The 20321-nt window shown below is 36.1% G+C and overlaps 1 protein-coding gene across 5 annotated transcripts in view; it reads right to left on the bottom strand.

Annotated features, from left to right (window-relative positions):
* Positions 1-20321, bottom strand: part of ANO10 (anoctamin 10) — a 143611-nt gene that overhangs the window by 98034 nt on the left and 25256 nt on the right. For all 5 annotated transcript variants that reach the window (XM_059486977.1, XM_059487009.1, XM_059486985.1 and 2 more), the window contains 5 exons: positions 20166-20221; positions 18683-18757; positions 17539-17721; positions 13999-14190; positions 11786-11914 (listed from right to left, as the gene is read on the bottom strand). In XM_059486977.1, coding sequence (XP_059342960.1) covers positions 11786-11914; positions 13999-14190; positions 17539-17721; positions 18683-18757; positions 20166-20221 — 635 coding nt within the window. The remainder of the gene's footprint in view (positions 1-11785; positions 11915-13998; positions 14191-17538; positions 17722-18682; positions 18758-20165; positions 20222-20321) is intronic.

Raw genomic sequence — 20321 nt, 5'->3', positions numbered from 1 at the left:
TTACAGGAATTGAAACAGAAACAAGAGGACTGACAGAGGACTGAATACTCTATAAACTGTTTTGTGGACTCCTTTGCTCACATGTAATGAGTTCACCCTCAAATCATGGTTATGTATGCATTTTGTGTTTTTAAAAATAATGTAATACACTTTCTACAGAATCAGTTTGTTAAACCGGCATCAAGACCACTGGAAAGATGTCACACTAATACCCATCCCATTTCTTCTGCTTCGTCCTGCAATTACTAAAATTACACAGGAAGTGAAGCAAGACTACCAAATGGAACCAATGTTAGCATGGACTGATACTTCCATGTGTTTTCAACATTCTATAATTCAAGTTGTAGTAATAATTTTTCTGTTATAAACCACTCTTGGTATATCATTTTTCTTAAACAGACTCTTAGAAGCTAGGAGAACAAAAAAAGTATTTTAATTCAATAATTTAATTTGCTAAGCTATAACAGCAAAAATCTAAACATTTCCTATAATAAACTGTTTTTTTCTCATTTCATTAGATTCTAAAACAAGTTTTGTCTCAGATTTTTCAGTCGTTATGAACTTCTGAAAAAATACAAAATATGCTGAGATGCAGATTAACTGCAGTATCACAAATGACACTGCAAGTTTAATAAAAGATACCCTAATATTTGACATTGGTTTATCCATAATCCATAGACCAGGCACATACACACACACTTTTCATCACAGAACAAATCCTCTGACTAAAGCTAACCTTGATCAAACATATTATGGTTTATGAATTCTCAGCAGCATCTATCTGTATGTCCTTTGTGTAATTCACTGTAGAGATTTAGCTGATGATAGGCAAGCATGAGGAATCTCCCTTGATTTCAAAAGGACTGAAAAAAGCAGGACACACCTCACAGCTTGCACACTGCCATGGCACATGAAAAATCCTTTTGAAAATTACATATCATTCCACTAATTTCTTCTGATCAGAAGAGTGAAAATCTGGATTGACACTCTCTTCCACTGTAAGATAAAAATTCAGTGCACAAATAAAGTCATTAAGCCCCAGTTCTTTTGACATTTACTTTCTAGCATGACTCATGACCATCTTCAGCCTGGGTTTAAAAAAATGTTTTCAGCAAGACTATTAAAAACCCCCAACAAACTCTCTGCTGTAGCCTTTCAACCCAGTGCTTCATTTTCTTGCACAATTTGAGCTCCAAAATCAGTTTTCATCTAAGTGTGCCAGGTGGCATTTAAAAAACAAAACAAAGCAACTGGAAAAATATTTTTTTTCATGAATCCAGCACATGATTCTTCAGAGCTTTTGTAAAAAAAGGGTTGGGAGGGTAAAAACTATAGCAACAAATTTCACTCATTTAAAAATAAAACGCTGTAGAACTCACACTGCAAGCGTCCAATAAATGACTACTAATTATATTTATAACACCAAGCAGGTATGTAAAAAAGTCAACAACAGGAGTACCAAAGTTGATCCTGAAGGTTTAACACTCCAAATACGAATGTCAGAAGTTATTGCAAAGAATTTTAGCACAAGAAAGGTAAATTTTCCTGCAATTTTCTAACAAGGAAACGTGAGCAACAATACTACATTACTAAGACTCTTTCTGTAAAGAGGTGTTTATATCTAATCAACAATACAGAGACTCCAACGTGTTTGACTGGCTTTCTCCTGCTATTTATAGTCAGTTTTACTGATTTCTTATTCTCCATCTCTTTTCCAGCTGCAGCTGCAAACCCCACATTTTCTACCCTACCTGTCCAGAGCCACTCATTTTCACTGTTAATCATCAGAGGATACAAATGACAAAGTGTATTTATTGTCCAACCCTGCCACAGTTTATAAACCAAACAAACCAGCCAAAACATAGCATGTTAGACAAAGAAATTACAAAAAGCTTTTCCTGAACACAGGAAAACATTGCAGTCCCTAAAAAGAGAACACTTCTAGTAAGAACAATACAAAGCAACACTGCTGCAAACTGCATCAGAGATAAACAGATATACAGTGGAGCCCTGTAGCTCTAACCTATTCACAGATTCCTAGGAAAAGCAATTATTCAGGCTTGTGCTGGCAGCTACGGGTAGCACATTTGCAGAGAATTATTTAAATAATTTAAGAGAATAAACTAATACATTATTTACAAAACAAAATAATTCAGCTTCACGAAATGCTACGCTAGTCTTGAAATGGTCGCTAAGCAAGAAGGCTTTGAATGTTCATACTCTGTCTTGTCATTAAACAATTACTAATCCTAATCAAGTGGAAAGTAAACAATTAATATTAATAGGTATTAACTTGGTTTTTGTCTGGACGTTCAAGTTACAACTGCCAGCAAGGAAGTGTATTCAACATATTCAGGCTTGAGCTGGAAATATTTACACATTAAAGGAAACTTCTCTGTGGGAAATATCAAATTAAGTGGGTTTTAAAGAGATCTGAATATCTGATTCTTAGAGAGTTCTCTAAAATGTCTTGTAATTGTCTGCAAAGATCTGTTCTCTATTCATCCTCCCTTTTGAAGTTTTGTCATTCTGGCATCCTTGCACAATCCCAGAAGAAACAGGAAAAAATATTCTTACTCTGTCTTCTCTTGCTGTTCTTCCAGGCTGACACTTCTGAAGCCCTTATTAGCATAGTTAAGAAATGTGCTCTCTTCCTACAGTATCTCTCCAATCCAACCTTCCTAATAGGAATACAGCAGTATCTACCAGATAATGGTAATTCATGAGGAATGGCACCATCTCAGGCACATCCATTTCTGATTCCTACTGAAGGAACAGTGAAGTACCCTTCTGGAAAGTCCAGATCTTTTAGCTAACTAGCACCTGACACCTTTGTGGCTCTACCACCACTGTCGCAGACATTTTTTCATAGAAATCCTTTATTTGGGATTTGTTCATCTTCTGGGAAGCTGAGGCCCCAAAAGAAGAATGTAAACAATTGTTATCGGCTGGTGTGGAATGTAACAGGTGCAGCGGTGATTGGGCTTCTGTGAGTGTTTGGATTTGCTAACCACTCACAGGAGAGTTGTCCTTGCTTTCTGCTGGACACAGAACTTTGTTATTCATTCTTTTCTATGCTATTCTTAGCTTAGCAGCCTCTGCAACTTCTCTCTTTATTCCTATTAGTATAGTTATAATGTATTATATATCATATATCAATAAATCAGCCTTCTGATCATGAAACAAGATTCTTGTCCACTTCTCTCACCTGAAGACCTCATCAGGTCGCTGTAATACCACCACCCAGGTGACAGCAAGAAGAGAGTATTACCTTTTGCTATCATTGTTTCTTCTAAAGATACCTACAAGGTTTTCTCAGAGTGAGAAGGTTTCCTGTGCTCTTAACCTTCACTGTAATGTCACAACCACACTCACAGAATCCAGCTTAAGAATTAAAAATGCTTCTCAGACAGAAAAGAAAATTGAAAAAAAAAACCACAGAGAAAACTTATGAAAATCCAGGATAGAACCTATACATATGGTAATTACTTATGATGCCAAGAGTATATCAACATTAGCTGCTTAAGCAGCATTTCACTAGAGTATAATTCAAACTCTTTTGAAAAAGTAGGTACACCATTGTATAAAAGCATTGCACACTTTCCCAGGCAGCTCTGGCCAGACCATTTTCAGTTATTAGACAGGCTACACTGGAAATCACCAGATTCTGGGAATTAACTTTGAAAGAGAGTGACTACATAGTTGGCTGTACTAATTTACTCTTCCCTTGGCTTCTGCTGCAGAAAGGATCCTGGCCTATAAAGACCCCTGATCTGCTCTAGCTCAGACATCCTTTGCATACTGTCTTCTTTAAAGATAAAAACACATTCTGAATGAATTGTGTCAGCAAGGAATGAACATTACTGTCAAAATGCTCCAGTTGGGGCAGACACAGTAGTAAAATATACATTAACACATTCCAGCTATCAGGGTTGAAAAACCTGATGCAGTACCTTGATTTCTTGCTGTCCTACACATTACTGTATGTGCCCATTTATTCAACACATTTCAGTGCTTGTACACAGTTTGAAGAGCACAATTCATTGTGATTATTTTTCAATTTCAAACATAGCAAATTGAGAACCTGAAAATGGAAGGGTTTGAGTACAGAAGAGAAAATAAGGAGAAACAAAAGAAAATTAGTCACAAATAGGAAAATACTGTTTTAAGCTCTGAGACTTTCAAAAATCTGTTGGACTATTCAAGCATAGATGTTAACATGCATTTTCATTTCTATACCAGCAGAAAGCTATGGAAAAAAACTTATTTAGATCTTCAAATTTTTTAGTGTTTGTTTTCTTTCTGACACACTTTTGGCATTAAGCTTTATTATTTAGAGTGACCAAAAAATTGACACTAAATGAGAATTAATATCTCAAAAGAACCAGTAGTGGGCAATAAAAAGATCTGTGATAAATTCTGATTTTGCAAATAAATACAATCTGTAGTAATGTACAACCAGAAAAACTGGAATTTTTTTTAACTCAATGATATGGTTGCAGGAGGCTTCTTGAAGCCACTAACATTTATAAAATTTTATACAGACAAATCCATGAATCTTTCCCCACATCTGAAGGTGAGGAAAAAAAAAACAAACCCTGAGAACAATCTGTTCCTGTAACATTTGACTTCATTTTTACTCTTAAATTATTGCCAAAGAGTAAAGTAAACAACCAGCAGAATTAGTAAAGTCTTTAGACATAATCTTTATATAAGTCTTTATAGCTTTAGAGGTTTTCATTAAGTCTCAAACTGAGGCTATTCAGCAACTACTGGAAATCTTTGCCAGGGTTTCAGCTTGAAGTTAAAATATCCAACTATTTCTATGTCTCACAATTTCAATTCTAGGAATAAACTGCAGTGGCTTACCTGTCTAGCAGAGAAAAAAAATCAAATTACTATTTTGCATTGTATTAAAAAAAATTACATATTTGATTTTTAAAGAAGGGCTTTCAGATTATATATATATATATATATATATATATAGTAAATGTTTGCAGCTGAGGTAGGGGCATTCCAGAACAGAACAATATGTTAATTGAAATCACTACTGCTTTGTATAAACCTTTTTTAATACTCAGCATCAGTAATACTACATTGTTCCATTTTCCCATGTTTTTCCATTTTCACCACATCCAAGCACAGATAATCTTGGCTAGGAAGTCTGTTTCACTGAAATAAAATACTTGATGAATTAAATTGCCAAGTATTTTCCAAAAAATAAACCATAAAGCTGTCAGTAAGGTTTTCACCTTAGCATGAACCATCTTTAAAAACAGATTTATTATTAATTATATTTAATTAATATTTTCTCATTATCAGTAATTCATCTAGTATTTTTTCATATACATTTAACTATTAGCAAGAAAATGAAACCACGCATCAAATATTCACCCCTATGTACTCTACCTTACAGTTCTATCTCCAAACTGACAAACCACTCAGGTTATAAATGTAGTATATATGTATACATGCCAGTTTGGAAAAAACACATTAACACAAAAATGAATTAGTACATGGAAAGAGAGATACCTCAAAACTGTTGCCATTCAGCAGTAAGAACATTAAAAAACTTGCCTAACATTCCCAGAAATTATTTTCTCTAACTAAAGAGAAAATACATTGAAGATAAAAGAAAGAATACCAATTGCAATTAGCAGAAAGATATAAGGGGATAAGCATGAATTAAGAGTATTTTTTTTTTAAATTTTTAAGTGGCACTGACAACTTGGAAAGCAGAGACTGAGAATTTGGAGGCAGCCTCTTGAAGAGTCATATACAGGGTTGAAAAACCTGATATATGAGCACAGGTTGAAGAAACTCAGTTCGTTACATTTAGATAAAAGAAGGCTTGGGTTGGTGGGTAAGATCTAACCACATTCTTCCAGGGCCTAACAGGTAGTTTTCAAGAAGACAGAGGTACCCTCTTCACAAAGTTGCACAGTGGAAGAACAAGAGGTCATGAGCTACCAAGTTGCACCAGAGAAACTTTTTTCTTCCCATAGGAAAAAGAAAACCCTATTATTTGCCATAAGAACAATTAACCAGCGGACCAGGCTGCCCAAAGAAGTGGTTGACTTTCCCCCACTGGTAGTGCTCAAGTCTTAGCTTATCTTGATAAGCACATTGAGAATTTAATCAAGGGTCCTGCAGAAGGTTTGGGCAAATAATCTCCAGCGGTCCCTTCCATCTACACTGCTCTTTAATTCCCCATGTGAAACTCTGCAGCTCATTTATCCTATGTTAGTATCTGGCAATAACACAGAAATAATGTAGCAAAATCACCACTTTATGCACAGCTGTTATGCTTCAACCTTTGAGCTTCTGTAACTCCATCAGTATGAAAGGATTCATACATGTGTGTATGCTGATGCAGCCTATTTTTCTGATTTTTTCCCAGTTGCTTTTCTACTAAAGTTGATCCTTACATAAATGTGTATTTAGCATATGTTCTAAATCCCAAACTCATGAGTTCTAGATGAACAAAGCTGTCTGCTCCACACATGCAGCACACTACACCATGCAGGACCATGCCTCACTTCCACCTGGCCAGAACGGAGTCATGTACATTACTGCCAGGAAATAATTCAACCAGAACTGTTTTGTAAAAAACAAAATTACCCAGCTTCACTGGGAGAAAACAGATTACACTGAAATCTGTTGCAAAACATTTAAGAAATTTTAAAGGGAAAAAAAAGAGGAAATACTTTAATTTTGACATAACAATCGACCTAAATATGCTTTTGCTCAGAAAGTGGACTCAAAAGATCTTCAACTGCATCGGGATGCAATGTTTACTGATTTTGAAGTTTGTGGAGAATGCAAATTACAGTGATGCCTAGAACTAGATGATAAATACACCTTGTCATCCACTAGAATTCAAACTGACTCTGGTAGTTTTTCCCAGTTTCTCTGGCACACCATTTCAGAAACAACTGTCAAGCTTACTGTTGAGCTGACTGAGTGTTGAGACTACTACAACAAGATGGTTCAGCAGAAGCTCAAAGACCTTCTAATCTATACAAGGAGGCCTTTGATGAAAAAATACACTTAATAAAATGGAATTCTGAAGAAAACTTGTATGCCAATCTCAATCACTTTGACTTTTGATCAGCCTCATTGACACACTACGATTCCTGCTTTCCAGCCTCTTATAATTGAGCCATCAGCTCCTTCTCACTCAGAAAAAGCAAAGCTCAAGAAAGGATTACTTAATTTATTCTACTCCATACTTCTTACAGAACTGACTTTTCAATACAGGTTTTTCTATTATGCTGATAAAGATCTATGTCCTTATGAGGACACCAAGAAATTAAATCAACACAGACCAACTGTGTAAGCCATGTTTACTACAAATACACCACCCATGTCCCTATGCAAAGGTCCTCATTTCTACAGCACAGCTGATTACATTCTTCCTAAAATCGTTTTTTGATGGTACTGTCAGATTTTATATTGCCATTATCAAGAAGGACCTTCATTACCACTTAGTATTTCCAAGCTAATTACCAAATCCCTCATGTGATGTAGAACATCCAGGCTAAGTGCACTTCTGCAAAAAGGCTTTCCATTAGTTTACTACTCTTCAGGGCTGGATACATGAGTTGCTTTTCAAGGCTAGGACACATTCATGAGGAGCTGTACTTCACAGCAACTGCTTCAAACACCACTACTGATGTACTGTTAGAAGGAAAAATGTTTAAAAGTTGTACTTAAGAGTAGAACTGATTTCTTGAACTCAATTCTTAGAGTAGTCCTGACACTGATTTAATTTGCATACCTTAAATTTATCAGAGTCCACATTAAAAAGAAACAGTCATCAGGAACAAAACTCTTTGTCAACAATTTTTGCAAGAAAGATTTTTTAAAGCACTGCAGAATTACACTTGCTTTAACCTACTTCCCTAGCTATGCACCAAGTTTCTTCAGAGTTATTTCCTTTTTTTGTGGTTCAAATCAGTGTAGGCAGTCAGAAGTGATCTGGAACAGTTTCACACAAGCACAGACACGTGCTTGGAATGTCCTACTTTGCACCTGAATTCACACCAGAATTATGTGTCTGTGGTGAAGTCTGAATAACTAAACACACAATGTGATACAACTGTTTTAAAATTAGGTTAATAAGGATATATTGTTTCCTGCTTTAAAGGCATTCAGCTACTTCTTTTTGTTTGAAAACTGCACTGGCTGCACTCAGTTAGCATCCATCCATAAGAAAAAGAGTGGAGTTTCATCATTCTGCTCCTGGTTCAAATCACGTTGCCATGGAAGCAGATGTTGAATTGATGAAAATAGGTCAACTGTTCAAAAAAAATGACTGGTTTAATACTTTAAAAATTATTATTATATTTTATTATTTTAATGCTTGCCATTATTTTGAAATTGGTAATATTTTATCCTGTGGTGTTCTAATTAACATTTACTTTGCTCACACAATACTCTCACCAAAAATGTAGACAGCATCAGAGTAAAGAGGTGTTAATGGGAAAAAATATTTCGCATAAATCAGTAGGGGCTGGGTACTGAATGCTTACAGGAATATCACACACACAATTCTTTGTTACTTCAGTAGTGTGGTGTTAAATATTGCATATAAGCTGTTTCCATTCAAAGGGTATTACTATTATTAAAAAGTACTAGCATTAAAAAAAAAGGACTAAAAAATCAGGACATCACTAATACCTGTCCTTGGCTTTGACAGCAACAGTGCTTTTCTGTTTAGTTTTGCATCAAACAGATATATAAATACTCAACTGTAGTCTCAGTTACTATAAACTTATTAAAATACTTAAAGACAGCTAAGATTTAAGTAGGCTACCCCATCAACAGAACATGTGAAAATACACATAGCCAATTCAAAGAAATTTCTCTCTTAACATTTTCAAACTGCCTGCCAAGATGCTGTCAAAATAGTGCAAACACACAGTAAAATGTTCATCTTCACCTGCAGTAAACATCATAAAATAAAATAACTCACCTGTATCATGTTTTTCTGAATCTCTGCTAGGCGATCTAAAACACTTTCCTATCAACACCCTGACACATTTGAATTTTTTCCTGCCTTGACATTGACATACTTTAGATGCATCGGGTTTGTCCTAAAACTTTAATGTACTATATTCTGTTCCTGAATATTTTTTTACAACTGAAATGCAGAGTTTAATCATAAATAGAGAAAGGTGCATGAGAATACTGCCAATACATGAGATTTGGGCTCCTTTCATAGTTCAGAAATCTTTCTATAGATTAAGTGAGACATAAAGTAGAAAGGCTCAGTGGTGTAGAAGTCCTGCAAATTTAATCCAGCACAAACCCAACACAGCACTGCTGTGTGTGTCCCACACACTGCTGCTCCTGCCCTGCTCCCTAGTGGACAGGTCAGACAGCTTCTCCCACACCAATTCCCTGATCTGGTTCATCAGCACCAGGTAAAAGAAAATCCCAGTGCAACAGGTAAGATGGGAATAAATTCACAAGAAACAAAAGCAAAAACATCCTCATCTCTTGAAGCTACTATTAATCTATAATGCTGCTGTTCATGGCCCCACAGCATCCAGTAATCCTCCTTTCTTTGAACCTTTTGTAATCAATGTTTTAACCTGCAATATGTACAACAGAACTTCTGATTAAAAAAAATAAATCTGTAACTCTGTTGACCTGCCAACACAATTGAAATTATTTTTAACAGAAATAAAACTCATGTTTGCTGTGCTCATTTTCATATAGTTTTTTAAAATTAAATTTCTGTATAAAACGTGTTTCACTTTGGAGAACTCTTTTTGACTCTAGAAAGTTCAAAATTTGTGTTATGAAACTTTTTGCAATATTGTATAACTTGAGATCTCTTTGAAAAACCCAGATCTCTTTTAAAAACTAAAACCAACAAAAAAACCCCAAACCGCACACCTGTGAAGATGTTAAATACTGTTTAAAATGTACAAAAAGAATGCCCTTAAGGAGATAGCAAAAGTCTTACATTTCACATGGAGTATTTGAAACTGTTTATAACCAACCAACAACATTCCAAAAAAAACCCACAAGGCTCGTTATGCTCCAGAAACATACTGTAAGACTCACATGTTGGTTTTGTATTCTCTCTGTTTTCTCAGACAATACATAGCTGGTAGTAAGAGAAAAACAACCATCCAAAAAAAAATCAGAGACTGGCATATTTTAAATCATCAGGCATAGTGGATACTTTTAATCAAAACTTTTTTAATAGATCTTTTCTGACCACTGCATTATGGCTTGTTGTTTGGTTGTTTTGGGTTTTTTTAATTAAGCAGAATAATTAGAGAAAACTTAACTTTTTTTTAACCAAATTAATACCTTTAATTTCCTCTGGCTCATCCAGCATTAGCCTCCAACAGTCTTCACCGAAGGTGCTTCTCTATATAGGACACCATTTTTCCCCTCTTATCCCCTCAGTACTAATTCACCTTTTCTGTCCAAACTTGCTTCCTTTTGTTTTCTGAATCTCCCTTTCCACAGTATTTATAGATAATTTGAGATACAACGTTGAGGAGTTCAAGAGCTACTTAGTTATTGTGCTGCAATTCATGTTCCCTAAAGGGTTGCATATAACCAGAATTCAAATTTAGAGAAAAGTGCTGGTATTCTCCTTTGGTCTATCAAGAAACAGAGGTCTGCCTAGAGATCAAATAGCCAGCTTCACATTTAAACAGATAAATGTCTAGCACACAGCAAGCAACATCAAAAACCACCCCATCTCTGAGCTGTCAGAAATCCATACTGCTAACATTTATTCATCCAGTTTTCAAAATATCACCTCTCTAGATATGTTGTCCAGTAATGAGCTATATCATTACATTTGAGTTGCTAAATTAGTTTTATATTAAAACTACACCTCACTGAGGTCAATGTAAATGTCCACATGTGCATAACAGAAGAGTGCATCAGGCTGCCTGTAAATTCCAGCAAACCAGCTGACATGATTCATATTTACACCTAACTCTGCAAACCTTAAGGCTTGGAAAATAAAACTCAAAGCAAGCTCATAATTCATTGCATAACACTTAATACCTGTAAAATGAACAAATAAGAAATAAATACTTCTGATGCACCTCTGTAAGATGATGCACTTTTGTGACTACACATACAAAATCCAGACCTTTTGCCATGACAAAAGTAATGCAGTTTCTAAAAGCTAAAATAGGATAATGGAAAAAGTCAAGGTAATGCAATACAAGAAAGCCCTGAAGGAAAGATTTATAAGGGCAAAGTCCTGCAATATCAGTTCTGTAAAATACCCACAGTCATCCCTCCATGTCTGAAAGGGAATGACACTGATGTGCTTACTACACGGAATTAGGAAAAGATTAAACCCAAATGCTGTTACAATCACAAATATTTACAGTCATGACACATAGCTGTTTCAGATAAGCCCTACAGGATACATCCATAAAGATTATGTAGGAAGTCTTTTTAAGATATGCTCGGGTCACAACCGAAGCAGAAAAATAAACAGTTCACAAAAATGTGATTATTTTGCTTCTTGAAATAGCACTACTAAATACTTGAAGTACATGAAGCAACAAATGCTTGGTATCTTGGGAATGCCTGGGAAAGTATAGCAACAGCATTCACAGTAAATGAAAACACAGAGGAGAAAGAAATCAAAAAGAAAGACTTTGAAACACTTCTTTGATAGGGAAATCTTAATTTCCTTCTAATATAGAATGTGAGGTAAACTCTAATACCTGATATCATTTCCACTGGTGTTTGGGTTATTTGCTACAACATGCATTTTTGAAGGCAGACTTACCTCTACCAATGCCACAGTCAGAACAAGGTCCATTTTTGAGTCTGGGAAAAGGGCATCCACTTCTGGAGACATTCCAATCAGTATACAATTAGTAACAACTGATATTACACTCATAGTTTCAAAGGCCAACTGAAATAAAACAAAAATATATTTACAGTTATGACCATTACCTCTAGCTTACTAGTCCCCAAATTGCTCTGCATGTTACCTCTCTCTTCATTAAAGCCTCAGAAGACCCATAAGTTTAACTTATTTTCTGTTATCCTCTGAATTCTATGGCACAGGACTTGTTTTGCAAGCAGTCCAGACCTCATCAGCTTGACAAGACCACAGCAAGGCTGTAACCTGAACACATGAAACAGCAAGCACTCCCAACAACAGCTGGAATCCCAAACAAACTTATTTCAGGATAAAGGAAAAAGTGCAAAATTCCAAGAGGAACTAGTAATGCTAACACTGGCTTTGGAGGTTGTGTCTGAATGTTAAGAGGAAAAGGTTCAGAACACCTTTTTAAAATCACAACCACTTGAGATTTGTTGACAGATTTACATTTAAACACATGCAATAGCACAAGTCTAAGAAGCTCTTACCTACAGAGCTCGCACAAAATGTCTGAAAATATTAATACAGCTTAACAATTGCATTTGCAGTATAATAGTTACTTATTCCAAGGTCCTGTATGGAATGAGAAAGACTGACACAGAATTGTAGTGACTGTCACAATGAATTAGCAGAAATAACTTTCTCCTTGACAAGAAGCTGGTGACTCAGTTCACCTGATAAAGTAATTCCAGTATTCCTTTAACAGAAATCTTTCAGCAAATGCTCTTATTCCCCATGTGAAATGGATGATTTGAAAAGTTAGTTATTTTTAATTCACAAAGCACATTCATTTCTGCCATTAGTTGAAAAAATGACACCATAAAACAAAATTACAGTACTGTAGTAATGTTATAATTTTTCAGCCTACTCCCTTGATTGAAACAAACTATTCTAGCAGAAAAAAAAAAGCTATTAATACATCTGCAGCTATACTTGTGTCTTATGACCACAGCCTGATTATTCTGGTAGTTACACAATGGTGGTTACACAATTGGTCAATGCAGCTATGGCATTAAGATGTTGGCAGCATAGATCTGGACTGAGAAAGTACATTCCGTGTTAAAATGCAATCAGATTATAATTATTAAAAGACTTCACTTCTAAGTCCCCTTCATTAATATCAATGTATGTGTCTAATGAACATTGCTCAGAATCCTTGGTTTGCATGTTTTTACTGTATGTTTTACTTGAGGTTTCAGGATTTCCTTTCTCACCTCTCACTTGCTTCATTTGAACATTTACAACCCCTCCAAACTGAATAATCCCTTAGCTCACTGTGCCCTTTATCTCCATTACATAACATTTGAAAACCTGTTAAATAAAACTAGAATATGAATCATCTCCTAGAAAGGTCCCCCAACCTTATCACATTCCCTTATCAAGCACTGCTATTATGGAATGCTAAAGTTTCTGGGTGCAATTTAGTCACTCCAGAAAACTCTGCTCAGGATCAGTTCACTGATGCAGCACTCTCCACAGGCCCCAAAATAGCTGGTGGCAGCATGACTGCATGGACAAACAAGCGAGGACAGAAAATGCTTAACCCAGTACTATTACCATGAAATTGTTTAGACAGACTACAGTGCTCAGGCTGTGCAGAAAGTTCCAGCTCCTGCTCACAGATCCAGGTTATTTTCAAATTAGTCAGCTTGAGCACCAGTAACCAAGGGTGCATAGGCCACAAGCCTGGCATAGGAATCCAACTACTCATCTATTCTTCTATTTTTTTGAAATCCCTGCTGCGCTCCACACTTCTGAGATAGCATGAGAAGCTACCATTTCTAAAATACACTGCCTATAAAGAATACTGGGCAGTAGCTGGAAGCTTTGCTTTGTTGAAGTTGCAACAGAAGTACAATACATGCACAAGAACTAAAGAAAAAAATCTGCTTTTTTTTTCCAAGGCAGCTAAAAGGCATGTGGTCAAAACCACACCAAAAATATCACTAGGATATACAGCTGGACAGATGATATTCCAAGGCATTGAAGAGAACAAAGTACCTATTGAACTTTGAAGTGGCTCATGGGACAAACACAAAGCTTTCATACTGGTGCTGAAACCTCTTTTAAACAAATGAATAGAAAAAAAAAAAAAAAGACACAAAAATTACCTGCCAAACACCAATATTCGCTGTGGGTTCTGCAAATGGACGCTTGTAAACTCTGCACATCTTTAAGGCATCAGAATATATCTCTGTGATGTTGTTTAACACTGCAAAAACAGCTGCCAGTGGATAAACACATGAGAAAAGACTCACATAGCCAAACTGCAGGAACAACTCCAGGTAATCATCAAAAGTACCCTGAAAAACAGAGGAAATGTAAGAACAACTTTAACCTACAAAAAACTATGACAAAACAGAAATAGCACTGCAGTTGTAAACATGTTTCCTCATCCCAAATCAGTTGTTTGGGAATGACTGCTGATAATAGACAAGAAGAATAATTTTTTTTTTTAATCCAATTAATTTGGAATTATTCAATCACTAAAAACTTCTCATAAGGAGAGGCCCAGGTCTTTCCTTTTGCCTAATGCATTTTATGCAAGCCACCCTCCCTATCCTTATCACATGAAGTAACTACATAAACCCATTCAACCTATATGGGTTTCTGAGTATCTCAGTTAAAGAGTAACAGAAGGAACAGTGAGGAACAGAAAAACAGCACCATGCATTTCAATTGGCAGAACATCCTCCTGAGAGCACTGGGGCAATAAAAGTCCTAGCATTTCAGACTGTCCACGAAAGACCTAACCAGAATGCTAGGCTGGAAGATAGGCAAATCTTTTCTGGTATTTCTGCTTGTTTATTTCAAAGTGGGCAGGACAAGCTAGTGGACCACTGGAAGATTGAAATCTACAAGGCAGCACTAGCATCTGAAAGGAACAATTAATGCAAACAAAAACCCTATTTAACAAATCCCAATAGGTTTATCCCTTGATCTTTGAACCAAGAATGTAGGTACTTAAATGCTGATTAAGTACTCACATGTAGGTGATCATACATTTATTTGCATATTAGTTTTGTAGTATTAATAACAGTTTGCTATGATTACAGCAATTTTTTAATGAAAGAATCAAACCAACCCCTTTTAAAGAAAAAGTGCTCATTAGCAAAGGATGGTGAAACACCAGAAATTTAAAGTAGGATCTAGGTATCTCGTATTTACACAGACACATGTATTGTCCTCTCTCTCAAAACTGAAATTATAAAGACTTGACAGTAACTGAAATTATTGCAAGAACCACATGAAAGTGGTTTTGGCTCCCTGCATCAGACACATGGTTCTCTACTCTTTTTTGCCCATCATAGCTGTTAAACTGACTGCCCTCTCCAACACCTAGTGTTTTTTTCTCCTAGGAAACAGAGAGGCAGTAGAAGTCTGCAAGCTCACAAATCAACATGGGGTACTCACTAATTGTACTTCTCATCTGAGCTCATTTTGCAGTTTCCCAGCATAGTTCAGTCTCACAAACCAGTCTGCAGGCCAGACTATGAGCAGCTACCTAACTTTGAAAGCCACCAAGACTTTTTCCTCAGAAACATTTTGTGCAAGCTCTAAATTTTACTAAGGCCTTCTTAAGGGACATTTGCAGGAATGTCCACTGGAATGGCAGCCACACATCTGCTACTGCTATCATTTTCTCAGACAAGCACTGCAGGCAGGCAAAGAGCTTTCCTTTGTGCTCCTCCTTCTGGCAACTGCACAGTATTCCCGCTGCTTCCTCACACTTCTCATTTCCTTGCCCAATACCTACTGGCTTTTAAAACAGCAGAGTATGAGGTAAATAAGTATTTCTTTTTCTCCTACTCAATTTATGAAACTCTGTAGGAAAACAGGAGTCTGAGACAATGATAAAGAAATTTCTAACTGTGCCATCGGCAGCCACAACATCAGCTATGACATCAAGGAAACAAAAGCAAGGAATAAATTAAGGGAGAAAATTAACTAGAGGAGTGAAGCAGAAATTAGAAAAATAATAATTAAAAAATTATTGCACAATGTTTTTATATCTTAAACAGGGTTAAGGACTGGATATTTGAAAAGTAAGTGAGAATGAGGACAAAAAGAATAGAGAATTAAATGCTGAAGAGTATGTGAAAGGAGGAATCAAAACAAAAGAGCCTGAAACACAGAATTCTGTCAAGACTCCACAGTTACTAAACAGTCAAATGCTTCCCCCTTGTGACAGTTTTAATTTTAGAAATATTCTTGCCTGCTGACAGCTCACTGCTTGCAAACAAATCAGCGGTCTAATATCGTTTATTCACAAGCACAGCAAAACAATAATCTTTAAATTGAGTATAAAATTAAGGCTTTGAATACACAGTATTTAGAACTGAAACTGAGGCTAGCAGTGGACACATCCATGGCAAAGTTCTCACTCCCTACAACTGACCTCTTGGGTAGCCATGAAAAACTATTCAGGGTACAACAGTACAACAGGTGCAGATTCATTTGATCCAACTCTGCACAAGAAGCACTGGGCAATGTGACTCAGAGACACCACACTGGCTTTGTCACTGGCTCAGTGACAGCTGAGAATCAGGAGTCAGCTCAGGTCTAAGAGCAGAGCTTACTTGGTCAGGCTTGATGCTGACACATAACTCTGGGAGCTGTGCTGGCTGATGTGCAGGTGTAGCGCTGGACTGTGCTGTTTTACCAGCTCAGACACTAACACAGGGACTTCTGCTGTGTTCTGGACTGCAAGACAGGCTGTCTATCTCCCTCCAACCTTCACATAGGAACACATTTGTACAGTTTTTAAATTGTAAAGATGATAATTCTTTCTCCTTTTCCTACGTCAGGGCACTTCAAGCAGGAAGAATCTGATACAGTGTTACTAACAAATTTTCAAACTGCTAACGTCTACCTTTTACATGAAAAGTACACTATCTACATGTACTTCTTATTCTGTAAAAACAAACATCATACAGTACTAAAACCCTTGTGACTGAGCTTGCAGCATCTGATCAAGTTGTCAGCCAGTCTGTGAGGCCTTAACATACACACTGACGTCCACTGCATAAATTCCTTTAGAATTTTAAGTAATGACTTGCATGGAATCTGCTAAATACAATTAAAAATTATACTGGGTAGGAGGTGGTGAAGAACAGAACCAAGAACACAGGGAATACCAAAGCTGTGGTTTCAAGAGGCTAGAGCATCCAACAGGAATATTGTTTTGAAAAGCTGGTTTCTTCTGTTTCTGGCCCCATCCAGACCTAAGCTCTCTCTTGTAGGCTCTACTTTAACTGACCATTTAAACTAATACCACTGCAAAATCAAACCAAAACAGAAATAATTTCCCTCTTTCCTGTGCCAACCTACTCATCCTGGTAGTCTCTGGGTTACCCTTGGGGATAAGGGCATATTACACAAATACTTCTTTCCAGTGGCATGGGGTTAGGCAGCTCCAGACAGAGCTATTCATTCCTTCCCCTCCATTCTGGTGTTACTAGGATCCTGCACTGTATCCACTTCCTGATCCAGGATAACACACAGCTGCATAAAAAGCTACCAGCAAAGCTGATGAAGCTGGAAATAAGCTGCCACGCCAGAAAGCCAAAAATATTCTTGTTTGCCTTGGCTGATGCCTCTGTGAACTACAGCCCAGAAAAGTTTTAACTCCTTTAAGTACTACAACTTACCAAATAGGTTCCCATTTCTTTTTCCATGTTGACCTGTTCAGCTAATGACAGGTCCATATCAGTCTTTGTGGAGCACATGCGTTTCCTCATCCTCCTGTTGTATCTCTTCTGGAGCCAGTAAGGAAGCAAGGATTCTGCAAATTGGTTGAGGATCTGTGAAGTTATCAGCAAAGTGGCCAAGCTCTTAAGTTAAAAAAAAAAGAAATGAAAATTAATATAATTGTGAAGAAACTATGATCATTTGCAATTCTGTGAGCTCAAGTAACACTCTAAGTTCTGTACTGTGAAAAAAAGGCCAGCCTAACAAACCTAGGAATAGCATATGAAAAGTGTAGATGATCTAGTTCCCATCTTTTGCTGTGTGCTGAAAAGGGCTAATTAGGAGTTAGCAGTCCAAATATTTTGTGTATCTGGTTGTATCTTGAAAACAGTACACCAAGTACAAAGAAGAGCAATGCATATTCAATATATGCCAACGACACTAACAGAACTAAAGACAGATTTTTTTTTTTCTCTATGCTTCTCATTTCTTGATTTTACCTGAAAGTAGAGAAAATGTCACAAATATTATGTCTGGTATAGGTATGTGAAGTGTTTTGCTAGAGATCACTTCAGAGTAACAGAGGTCTTGAGCTGAAGTTCTTGTTGTACTGCTCATTATGTTCAGAGCAAAAATATTTTCCTTATACCAAATTTTCATGCACTGGAGTGTGAAAGTTGATTTAAAATACCAACTACATATCATTTTTGCTTTTATTTCTTCTCAGATCCTCACTGCAGTCGAACTTAATCACGACCCTATCCTCAAGAGTCTCTCATTAAGAACACTACAGAGAAGAACATCTTCTAACATAAAAGGAAATAGAGAGGAAATTAAAATTTCCCAGTCTCATCTGTGTGAGAGAATAACCAAATTTATTTGAAAACAGTTCCTCATTTATACAGAGAAAGAATTACTCTACTCTGCTATGATTCTGTAATAATGTTAGGGGAACTGAAACATGGAAGCTAGATTTCTAAGAAAATATAGGTGAAATATATTAATTGCCAAGTTTATGTTTTAGAATAAATATTGAAGTCTGTTTTAATCAATCCTTTATTTTCCTAGATTCACCAATATTCTTAAGCTGTTTTTGGAACTCACCTGCCTCAAAAGCTTCATATCAAACATCACAAAGGCAATGTAGAATAGAGATGCAAAACAATTTAAGAAGTTGAACTGCAAATAAAAATATTTGACTTTAGTACTTGAGCAAGAGTTCACACGCAGAATATCATCTAACTTAACAGCACCCTGACTAAATGGCTTCCATGAACATGTAAACTGCCCATCAAAATTTTCTTTATTCTTAGCTCAGAAGAAACACATTTTCAATATTGTTCTTACTCAGCTTTTCCACTTAACAAGCTTAATGCTCTCCTAAAGCAAAGCAAACAAAGAGAGCTACAACTGAATTACAAAATGTGGACATTAAAAACACATCACCTTCTACTTAAATTTAATTTTTTGGCAATTTCTCCAGATAACATTAGAAAAGGGATATATTGATCTTTATTTAGAGCAGTGACTTATTTTAAAAGAGATACTTTGTCAAAATATACGTGTTGGCTGATATGTCTCTCAATCTCTAAAAACAGTCCTTTATATATGTTAGCTGCAGTTTATGTTTAATCACTTCAAAAGGTTTTATGGCCAAGAGAAATAGTCCCTACTTCTAAAATGAGACATAATTACAGTATTTAATCAAACTCTGAAGCTTCCTACATGCTCTAAGTGCTGCAGCTCCTGTTTTGGAGCTTTTGGCCAATATAGATAAGATTGGGAGTGCAGAGAGCCATTCACAGACTGAAAATGAAAACTGGGGGAAACTTACACTTGATAGTTCATAATTTTTTAAATCATTTTGTATAAATAACCTATGGAGAAAAAGAAATGGTCCTAAGTTTTATGAGAAAGGCTACAGGAGAAGACAAAAGGTTAAGTGATAGCTACAAGAGTTTTAGATCCAGAGGTTACCAGCAACAGATGGGTAATACCAAGATTTAACACAAAGAAAGCCCCAAAACAAAACAAACAAACCCCAAATAAACACACACACATATACAAAAGCATGGTGAAGGAAATAAAGAAGGAAGTCTAAGGAAATTGAGAAAATAAAAAAGGAAGAAACTTAAATGATCTTTTCAAAAAGGAAACAAGAAGATTAGACAAATGAAATAGATCTGGATCTGCTATGAGCTACACAGGAGTAGACTGACAGGTTGTCTGAATGTTAATATAGGAGGAAGTTAATACATGAACTTTTCAAAATATGGTTTACCATAAAATTGAGCAAAAAATAGCTCTCAGTTGAAGACAGGACCACACCAATTAAGGGAAACTTATATATACAGCATCCAATGAATGAACAATTCAATACAAATAAAAAGCCAACTCTCCCCTATAAGAGAGGCATCTAAAATAGTTACCAGTTACTGCAACCATAACAGAAATCTTGTTTACTCTGATATTTGTGCTACTATTTGGCCTTGAGCAAAACTGCAGGTCACTGTGGTAATGCTAGGAAAGCACTAATAAAATACAGCACAAGCTGTCTTTTTAAAAGCTGCTTATATGACATACTTACCACTAAAACCTTCAGAATTAAGTGATTCTGATATGAAGATTCCAGCCTGTGATTTTCTAAAATAACAACAAAATTATTAATTAGTAAACAGCAGAAGCTCCTACCATTTAAACATTGCTATCCAAACAGTGAACAGACACTGTTAGTTCACATGAA

The sequence above is a fragment of the Ammospiza nelsoni genome, chromosome 1 (assembly GCF_027579445.1).
Source record: "Ammospiza nelsoni isolate bAmmNel1 chromosome 1, bAmmNel1.pri, whole genome shotgun sequence".
Taxonomy (NCBI): Eukaryota; Metazoa; Chordata; class Aves; order Passeriformes; family Passerellidae; genus Ammospiza; species Ammospiza nelsoni.
This window is presented reverse-complemented; position numbering and strand designations above follow the sequence as displayed.